Source organism: Austrofundulus limnaeus, unplaced genomic scaffold, assembly GCF_001266775.1.
Source record: "Austrofundulus limnaeus strain Quisiro unplaced genomic scaffold, Austrofundulus_limnaeus-1.0 Scaffold17, whole genome shotgun sequence".
Taxonomy (NCBI): domain Eukaryota; kingdom Metazoa; phylum Chordata; class Actinopteri; order Cyprinodontiformes; family Rivulidae; genus Austrofundulus; species Austrofundulus limnaeus.
In genome coordinates this window covers 2,358,942-2,369,218 of record NW_013952419.1, presented here as the reverse complement: position 1 = coordinate 2,369,218, position 10,277 = coordinate 2,358,942, and the positions used below count along the sequence as shown (strand labels likewise).

Genomic DNA, 10,277 nt, shown 5'->3' with positions numbered 1-10,277 from the left:
GTATAAATAAGTATTTATATTTGTGTGCAAGCTGTTTAGATTGTCAAAAAGCCTGTGTTTTTAGGGTTATTAACAAAGTTCATGTACTCAAACCAGTAATATTTGGGGTCACAAGTTTTTGCCATGGATATTTTGTGGGTCAGAAAATAAAAAGTTTGGGAACCACTGGTCTAGGATGTTTTTTTCTTAATTGCTGTTATAAATCAGTAATGTCAATATAAATTTCACCTCCCTTAAAAAATATAAAAATATAAATATTTAATGTCAAAGTGAAAGCATATTTCTACAGATTAATTCCAAAATAAGTGATTGCCCAAACATTCACGTTTAAAGAAGAAAAGATCATTAAAAAGTTCAAGTCAAGGACCCAAAATGATTTCCAAGGTCCTTAACATTCCCAGGAGCTCTATTAAATTCATCATAAAGAAATTGAAAGATATGGAAAATGCAGAGGTGGGCAGCACTAATCTAAAAATTAGTTGCACTAACCCTAAAGCACTAACTTTAATATTTAGGTCCCCTAATTCTAAAGCACTAACACACATATAAATTTAGAAAAAGCTAATTCTAAAGCACTAAAAACCTATCTGACCCATGGAACGTTCATTAGAGTCAACATGAGACAATATTTTCTGTGTGCAGCATATTGTTARTTTTTCATCTTGTGTGGTGGTTCCCAAAGTTGGGGTCAGGACCTCTTTGTGGGTCACAAAACATCAAACGAGGGTCCCCAGACGATTTCCAGACATCAGTTTAAATGCAAAAAATGCTAATGGAATATTTTCATGATTATTAAAATTTTTTGAAATCATAAATGAATAAAAATTTGTATCATAGTGACTAGGTTTGTTTATTCCCATGTTTAACAGCGTTATTATTAAAATTTGCTAAGTAAACAAGTCATATCTGGGGTCACGAGTGTCTGCAACTGTTATTTTGTGGTCGGGAAGCAAAAAAGTTAATTAGTTCTTATAAATATAGCCCAAAAATTTAGCAAGTGCTAATCCACTAACAAATTAAGAAATTAGCAAAAGCCCTAAAGCACTAATCAGGAAATTAGTTCCCCTATTAGGGCTTTAGGGGAACGGTGCCCACCACTGGGAAAATGTGTAAACAAAGAGCGGGCCGTCCTCACAAAATGAGTAACCGTGCACGAAAGAGACCACCAAGACCCTTGTGACCACTCTGAAAGTTTTACAAGCTTCAGCAGGTGAGATGGGAGAGTCTGGGTTCTTCACCAGTCTAAGCATTAAGTGGCAAAGAGAAAGCCACTGTTGAAGAAAATCAAATTAAATATCAACTAAAGTCTCTAAACAATCTAAATAAGCTTTAATCTAAAGAATAAATTGCTTGGTTGTAAAGGCTGCAGATGTATGCCCTTTTTAACAGATATTTTACAGAGTGAAGAACATAAAAAACAAAGTCACATGGGTACAATTCAAACAATACAATAAAAACCTAAATATCAACTGGAGCCACATTAAAATATAATTTCTCAATACATTCATAAAGACATTGTGCTTTTTGTGAGTTGAGCAGTTTCAGTCTATAGTCTGATTTGATTGGGAGTGTTTTTATTTTATTTTATTTAAGCCCATTCAGGCTTCTACCACTTCCTTGCACATGCAGTATTATTTTTAAATAATTGTTGTATTGAATTTTTTTTATTTGTGTTTATAAATAAATCAAATCAAAATCAAAGAATCTCTTTGCAAGGCTAAATAATTAAAAAATACAGTAAACATTAGTTAAGTTTTGGCACACTCATGAAAAAAGTTGGACCAAAAGGAACGTTTTTGTCCATCATTATAAGATTTAACTATTTTAAAATCTAAAAAGGATATTGATRAAWTGATTATTCTCCTCCAATAAAAAAWWWAWWAAAWAAAATAAAAAACTATCCCAAAATGTTTTSAAAAATAGTGCAAGATATTGCAAAAAGTRTACTCACTGCGCCACCCAGTGGACAGAACCAAGAATAACAACATTGAATCCCATCATGCTTTGCCGTGCCCGCCGACCCGAAAGCAGCCAATGCGAGGCTAACTGGTGTTAGCTACCGGGAGCGGACATGTTGTACCGACCCTTCCTCGAATATACATCGCTGTAATCAGAAATTTGGGAGTCAGGGGCAAACCCTGGGACGCCTGGTGATCATGGAGGCCGTCAACGCATTTAACCAGGAGGTAAGTTGTTTACGGAGAGCCTGAACTCACCGTGTCTGGAGGTTCTGGTCATGGTGGTGTCGCTGATGCGGTGTAGGCTAGCCCAGCAGGTCGGCCTTGAGGCCCTAGTTAGCTGCACATCATCTTCGACTTTAGTCTGAATAATTTAGATGTATGTTTTACTACTGCAGCTTAAGTAATGATACTGAATCGATTGACATGATTTTCTAGATTGTTGTTGCAAGCTAACACGCGTCAGTCAATTGCAATTTGACTGTTTTCCGTCGAGATGTTAGCTAGTAGGAGTAAGTTCTGATTGCCAGCATCATGGTGTGCTACCTGCAGTAAACATGCATTGAATTAAAATAAAGTGCCACAGCCACAATTGCAGGTCTTTATTGCAGTTTCAGTGTTTTATGCAGAGCATGTGTTTGTAAAGGAGGAGGGAGGCTAAGCTAAGCTAAGCTAAGGCCCGTGGATTTATCGTCAACATACTTCCAATCAAAACAGGTCGTGGATTCCYTTTTCTTTTCCAGGTTTCTGTCAGTATTTTTATTTATTTAAATATTAGAGAACATATATTTAAAAGTTTATATATAGCACAATCTATTTTGCCTGATTTATAAACAGTGATTTGACACCCTCCAGTTAGTCTTTCAGCACTCCAAAGTGAATACAATTTTTAGAAGTACGGTAACATTTTAATGTTTTTTCTGTCCGACACATATGTTGCAATAAAGTTATTAATAAGCAGTAATTAGTGGAAGATTTCTCAAATAAAAAATGTAGTGAATGTTTAAATATGTTACTAAATTTTGATTATTTTGGTTGGTTGTCTCACGAAAAGAGACATAAATGGCATTTCCACACTAAAATCAGAAGTAAGACCGAGTTCAGTAGGAGACATTTTAAGGATTTGGTGTTTTTTGAGACTAATCTTTGGGGGTGTGGCTCTGTTGTGGGCGGGGCATTCCCTGGATCTCGCTTTTTTTGTATTTTTTAGTCATATCTGTGGAGTCCATCACAGGTCAGAAATAACATTTGTGCTAAGAATCTGTTTGAAATCATGCACACAGTTTTGCTGTAACATTGGTGTCTATGTGTAGCAGGTGACATGCTTAGTTTTGTTTTCAGTGTGGCTGGGAAACTAATGGAAACACAACACTGGATGTTGGTGCATTCTTTATAAGTCAGACGGGCGATGGCCGGATAGAAAGGATAAGGAGAGCATCACTTTTTTGCTTTTGGAAAATTGAGAGCCAAGCATTTCTTGATTTGAGGACAAGCTATCGTAAATCACCACCTGTCAGTGCAATTTAAGTTTATGGTGTCGTGTAACAGCTGGAGACATAACAGCACAACATAAACAAAATCACTTGTTTTATCTCTCTGCTGCCAGAGACCCAGCTGAATGAGTGTTCATGACTGGGTTAAAATRTTTTTTGCAAGCAATAAGTATTTATATTGCACATTAGTATTATTAGCTAGCATTACCATTGTACAACAAGGTGAACAAATTAAGAAGTTGTTGTCACTGTGCACTTCTTGTTTTTTATTTTAGGCAATTGCATAAGCAGTAATGACAACACACATCCTCTGATTTAATGTGTCCAATCTACCTTTATCTTTCTTAGATCTTGGTGGAAATGCAACTAAACAGTCAAAGTATTCTTGGAAAGCTCKTTTGAATAAAATTGAAGGAATAAAGGTTCATAGTAATATCTTTGGGTCAAAACTCCCCTTCAGGCTATAAGAAAGCTAGAGCAAGTTTGTAAGTGCAAAGCACCAGACTTTACCTCCTCGTGTTTTGTGGTTTCGTTTTCTTAAATTCTCACTTTCAATTATTTTATTTCTATACGAGAGGAAATTATCTTTTCAGATGCCAAGTTGAGATGTTAAACATATGAAAAGAAGGCATGTTGTACCCACTTTTTGTAGATGGTAAAGTTTTTTTTCATTATAAATGTTTCCAAACAGTCGACACACCATCRTGTGGTTGTTCAGCGGTCGTTTTCGTACACACCGTTCATAGCCCCTGATACACACCTCACCGTTTTCCTGAAACATCTCTCACACTGCGGTATACGTCACTGCAGGAGGTTTCTTCCTGCTGGAGTCTACACTCTGATCCGCTCTTATTTTTCCACAAATCTGTCCTGTTTAAAGCGCCACACGTTTCTGCAGATAGATTCCTCCATGCACAGTGCTTGTTTTATCTCCACCCATGTGTTTCGGCCTTTTGACTCTTTTTATAAATGTCTGCTTCTGGCTACAACAGTCGGAATCTGGAACAGAGTATTTTTACTTTAATTTAATTTAAATTTATTTATTTATTTATTGGAGGTGGGTGGGGATTGAGTGGTTAAAGCAAAATGCAGCATCCAAGCACTTTCAACCTCACCAAACACAGCCACAAGCTTCTGATCATTCACAGATAACCAATATTTTTTTATGTGGARGGAGTTGAAAGGTTGTCCTGGCGGGTTGTGACAAAAGGGGACGGGAGACTTGAAGCTGCAAACTGAGTGATGCAATTTTCATCATACAACTGTGGCAATGAGAGACTTCAGGTGGACCATGCAGATTTCTTTACCTGYTTATTTTTCCGTCTGTGGTGTGTGCCTCTTACTTTTAAATGTGGTGCTCATTCAGTACAATTCATTTAGACAATCAATGCTCTGTATAAACTGGGACATTCATCTTGTTAGATCATGTATGTATCATGTTRGAGCCACCACTTGTTCCTATGAAGGCAAGGACATTTAAGGATTTTATTTTGATATAAATCAGTGTTAGTCTCTGAAGAACCACTTCAGTGGAAAAACAACCCAGCTGTTAAGCTAATCTTTTCCATTTTTCATGCTCTATCTCATCCGTTTACATTCTTTACTTTGTGCAGTTATTTTCACTGATGGACACCAAACCACCAATATCTCGGGCAAAGATGATCTCCATCACTAAATCAGCCATCAAAGCTATGAAAGTAAGAATGAGTTTACCTCTTTGTTCATTTAAAGTCTTTATTTTATTTATATCCTCTGTTTTWAAAGTTATTTAAATTTTCAGCTTTTATAAAAATACATTTACYTGGTCCTCTTTATCCTCAGCTCTACAAACATGTGGTCCAGATTGTTGAAAAGTTTATCAAAAAGGTAAGCCCAACTTTTTTTTTTGTTGTTTAAATTAAGATATACAATCAAGCTTATCACTGAGAAGCATTAAAATCTTAAATGTTATTTTTCCTCTTGTCTGCTTCCTCCAGTGTAAGCCTGAGTATAAGGTGGCAGGTCTGTATGTGGTGGATTCCATCGTCAGACAGTCCAGACACCAGTTTGGACCAGACAAAGATGTATTTGGTCCAAGGTTCACCAAAAACATTACAGGAACCTTCGAGAATCTTTGCCTTTGCCCCATAGAAGACAGGGTAAGAACTGATAGAACAGGTGGGGATTTTAATCTGGAATATTTGAGCCTGATTTAGTGAATTTTCTTGTGTTTTCGTACTTTCATCTGTAGAGCAAGATAGTGCGAGTTTTGAATCTGTGGCAGAAGAATGGTGTGTTTAAGATCGAAGTTATTCAGCCGCTCCTGGACATGGCAGCTGGCTCTGGCAGTGGTGCCTCATCCATCATAAACACAGACGAGCCTGGTAATTTGTGTGATTGTGATCGTTGTACAGCTGTTTATTATTTCAAAACAAACAGAAATGCGGGTTTACAGGTGAAACTTGGTTCATTTTCTTCAGGAAACTGAGTTTGCTCATCTTTAAAGCTGGTAAACATGTTTTTAATGTGTGCTGTAATGTGCTGCTGAGGATTTGGTGGGAGATGCTGACATTTAAAAGCGTTTTTATGGTGCAGACACTCCAGCTGTGTCTCTTTATTCAGGTTCCTCACCACCTCCTGCCAAAGAGCCAGTTACTGTGGTAACAGCCAACTCTACCACAACATCAGTTCCTCAGCTGCACAATTCTGATGCCTTTGCAGCTGTGGCACAGCTCTTCCAGTCCACACAGGGTCAGCAGGTACGTGTGCGTTAATACAGATCCACGTTAGTCAAATGCATTTATTGTCGCTGCCATTTTTTTATAACTGTATTTTTTTACATCTGCTGGTTGTAGCTTCAACAGATGCTCCAGAACTTTCAGCAGCAGCCAATGAAGCCTGAAACCAATCCGCAGCCTCCCGCACCTTCTGTTCATACACCAGTCCGAAACGTCTCTGCTGGTCTGAGCACAGTCGTGCCACAAGCTCTGGTTCCCTCCCCACAACCTCCCCTCCAAACAGAGTCTGCCCAGCAGAAATCAGCTTTTGACAAGGTGACAGTGTTTTTTTTTATGTGCACCAGAATGCACAGTAGCTGCAAGTATCACAGATTAGTTGTTTGTAATGTTTGGATTATTAGTAGTTTATAAGAAACAGGTCTAAGCATTTTGTTTGTCCTAGAAGCTTCTGGATCGTTTTGACTATGATGATGAACCAGAAGTTGGAGAAGAACCTAAGAAGGATGAGACCTCCTCACAGCCTCCTTTGTAAGTCCAGCTCTGGTGTAAATAATACACCAAAGTGATTACAAGTGGATTATTTGAGATTTAGTCTTGTAAAAATGAAACAAGTCTGAATATTTACAGTGTGTTTTTACTGTCACAGTATGCAACAGCCTCCTGCCTTTCCTCAGCACACGGAGCACTTTAACACACAAATGATGAATATTTCACAAGATCTCGCTCATCAGGTAATGAGTAGACACTCTGTCTTTCTAACAAAGATGTTTAATATTCTTTTAGTTCTTATTGGTGCAAAATGTTTTGATCAGATTTGTTTTTCAGATGTCAGTCAGCAATACTCTGATTATTTTGGGTCACTTGCTGATCAACTTTTATATATAGTTTTGACATACTGTATTGTTGTGAAATGTAAAATAGTGTGTGCCATGATGTTTAACCAAGTATTCCTGGGTGGTGTTTCAATGTGATGAACTGGGGAAATCTGATAGAAAAGCTAATCTCAGTGTCATACCCCCCTACCGCTTAGCTGCTGTTCCTCTCTTTAGCATTAGTAGAAAATTATTCTTCTGTCAGCTGGACAGATTCATCCTGCATCTGGAGAAACAAGTTGCCTTCTGTATATCTTTAGTTACCTTGTGATTTTTCGAATGAACCGCTGTGATAAATGTTGAGCACAATATAATTATATTTGTCCTTTTCAGGTTTCTTTGCCTCCTAATGGACAGCTCCATGCTTGTGGTGTAATGCCAGGACAAAGCTTCCCTATTGGGATGCCCCCTATAGGCCATGCTCCACCAGGGCAGCCTCTTCCTGGATCCACTGGACCTCCAGGTTTCCTAGGGGTATATCCTCCCCAAAATGCACCACAGCAACAACAGGTTGGCTAAAACCAAGTATAAAATACACACATCAATTTAAGAGAATAAAAGTTGCCAATTTTTATATATCTATTGTATTTACAAATAACATTTAGTTGTAATTAAGGATGTAAGTTTGATTGTTCTTAAGCTGGCAGTATATCACAGTATGCCTCCTGTGTGTCTACCAGGATTCCTCTGTGGAAATGGACCATTCAGCAATGAGAGATGGACGACACGGTCGAAGGTCTCACTCAGGCTCCAGGTAAGAATCTGAAAAAATGATTTCTTCATTCGTATCATTTTTCTCCCCATCATATTGCTTTCCTTTCATAACGTTCTCGTAGCACGTTTTTGTAAAACATGGTTTGACTTTTTAATTTTTAACCAGATCTCCAAAGAGGAGGCGGTCCCGCTCCAATTCTCGTACTCGACGGTCCAGGTTCAGGCGATCCCGCTCACGCTCCAAAGACCGCCGTCACACTTCACCCCGCTCTCGCTCGCAGGAGCGCAGGGAGAGGGAGCGCGAGAGAGAGCGACGTCAGAAAGGTCTTCCACCGTCCAAGAGCGACACAGTCAGCAGTGAGTCATATTCTGTTTACAGCTGTGTTGCTCTTCTTTTCCTTTGTTTAAAGGATAAAATTGTCTTTTAAGTTTCTCCTTTTTTTATTGTTTCATGTTTTTTTCTTCTTTGTTCATAAACTTTTCCCTCTGCATTTTCCAGTTTGTAGTACAACTCTCTGGGTGGGTCAGCTGGATAAAAGAACACAGCAGCAAGATGTTGCTTCCTTGCTTGAGGAGTTTGGGCAAATAGAATCCATCAATGTAAGTAAAGMATTAATGTATGATACCAAAGAACGAAGATATTAACTTGTGTCCCACTGCTTAAAATGCCCATGTTGTCTCTTTCTATTAAGATGATTCCTCCGCGTGGCTGTGCTTACATTGTCATGATACACAGGGAAGATGCTTACAGAGCTCTGCAGAAGCTCGGGAGAGGATTGTATAAAGTTAATCAGAAAGCAATCAAGGTGTGTAATCATTATGGATTGTTATCTATTAATATGTCAAAAAGTGTTAGGAAACAAATTGAAACAATTTTCTGGTTATTTAATTGTATTTTATTTGGTTTCTTGCCAGATTGCTTGGGCTTTAAACAAGGGCATAAAGCCAGAGTTTAAACAGTACTGGGATGTCGATCTGGGTGTCACCTACGTACCTTGGTCTAAAGTCAGAGAGGACCAGTTAGAGGAGYTGAAAGAAGGAGGAATGCTGGATGGAGATACTTTATCACCAGGTAAAAACATTTAACTAGAAGAAAATTGGCYTAGGCAATAATTGTTAATTAATTGGCAAATCTCTTTTGAATTGAGAGGATCTCCTCAACAAATTATTAGACTTTTCCCCCTAATGAACACATTTAATTTAAAAAAAATGACAGGGTTATTGTTGTGTGATGTTGCTAATCTCACAAAGAAAATGCTTTGTATTCCTTTTGATTAAACAAATAATGTAAGCATTGTCAACTTTGAATTTGCTTAATTGTGTAGTAATATTCCCTGAAATTTTCTTTCTAGAGTGGAGCAGTGTGCGAAAGACCTTTGATCACCTAGAAGAACCCACTCACAATGGCCGTTCTGAGCAGCAGCAGGCAGACGAGACTCGAGCTCAATCTTTAGCTGCTCCTCCAGCACAGGTAGATAACCAATAAAAGTTGTGACGAGTATAATAAATTTCTCCAATTGCAGCATGTATTTAAAGATAAATAGATAAAAGCTGCTAAAGCAGTGTATTAAGTTAACCCATCTTAGCGGTTAATTGAAACAGAAATTTTGACTCTTATGCCACTAAAAAGCACAACTTTTTCATTTGCCTACAGTACCATTTTATAATTGTCCACAGGTTCCTCCAATGCTGCAGCCAATGGTGGGTGTGGGCTCTTTACCACCTCCTCTCTTTCCCAGTCCCATCGGAATGCCACCRCCTACCTTTACACCGGGCATGCCCCCTCCTCCTTTTATCAGACCTGGATTTAACCCCTTGCAAATGCCTCCAGGTATTGCAACATACATCTATCATATGGATGATGAAAGAAGTGCAGTAGACTTTAATATGTTTAGTGTAGGGCAAACAGAACTGGGATTATAACAAACAGAACCTGGATGAAAACATCTTAATGCCTTTCATCACTCTTCCAGGTTTTCCTCCCGGGCCTATGACCCTAGGAGCCACACCTCCTCACAAAAGTGGRGTTGATGAGTTGCATCAGGACCCCTCAGATCTGGGCAGAAAGAAGAATGAGGGTCATGAAGTCCCCAACATCTTCAACAATCAGATGGGACCCATTGGTCAGTTTTACCTTTTTGTGTCAATCCTGTTTTTCTACCATGGTGGTTAATTTGGCTTATATATATTTTATGGCCCTGTAGTGTTRGTACGGTTCCAAGCCATTTCTATTAGGCCAGATTCAYGGAACTGGCCCTTATTTTAGTACCTACTTTGTTGTGGTTCCAAGTCGTCCCAGTCAATACCAAAATGTGACGTCAGAATACTGTTCGTCACTGATTGGCTAGGGGGTGGAGTTACTGGTTGCACCTGAGTTGCCTTTACAACAACATATGGAAGCACCGTTTTTTTTTCAATCGTAGCAGTGACCTTAGTTGTTTCCATCCAATTTTAATTCAAATTTTTAGCAATTTTTTTTAAATTTCTGAACTTATTCGGCAAATGTGTTTCCATCTCTCATTT

General features: G+C 38.4%; 1 protein-coding gene across 1 annotated transcript in view; it reads left to right on the top strand.

Moving 5' to 3' along the window:
- The first annotated feature begins 2,011 nt into the window (after positions 1–2,011).
- Positions 2,012–10,277, top strand: part of scaf4a (SR-related CTD-associated factor 4a) — a 10,782-nt gene continuing 2,516 nt past the window's right edge. Inside the window, exons 1-18 of the mRNA XM_014003244.1 lie at positions 2,012–2,186; positions 5,065–5,148; positions 5,273–5,317; positions 5,428–5,589; positions 5,682–5,814; positions 6,053–6,189; positions 6,286–6,483; positions 6,611–6,696; positions 6,815–6,899; positions 7,374–7,550; positions 7,721–7,794; positions 7,921–8,111; positions 8,254–8,354; positions 8,447–8,560; positions 8,670–8,826; positions 9,107–9,225; positions 9,432–9,585; positions 9,728–9,877. Coding sequence (XP_013858698.1) covers positions 2,157–2,186; positions 5,065–5,148; positions 5,273–5,317; positions 5,428–5,589; positions 5,682–5,814; positions 6,053–6,189; positions 6,286–6,483; positions 6,611–6,696; positions 6,815–6,899; positions 7,374–7,550; positions 7,721–7,794; positions 7,921–8,111; positions 8,254–8,354; positions 8,447–8,560; positions 8,670–8,826; positions 9,107–9,225; positions 9,432–9,585; positions 9,728–9,877 — 2,197 coding nt within the window. The 5' untranslated portion in view covers positions 2,012–2,156. The remainder of the gene's footprint in view (positions 2,187–5,064; positions 5,149–5,272; positions 5,318–5,427; positions 5,590–5,681; positions 5,815–6,052; positions 6,190–6,285; positions 6,484–6,610; positions 6,697–6,814; positions 6,900–7,373; positions 7,551–7,720; positions 7,795–7,920; positions 8,112–8,253; positions 8,355–8,446; positions 8,561–8,669; positions 8,827–9,106; positions 9,226–9,431; positions 9,586–9,727; positions 9,878–10,277) is intronic.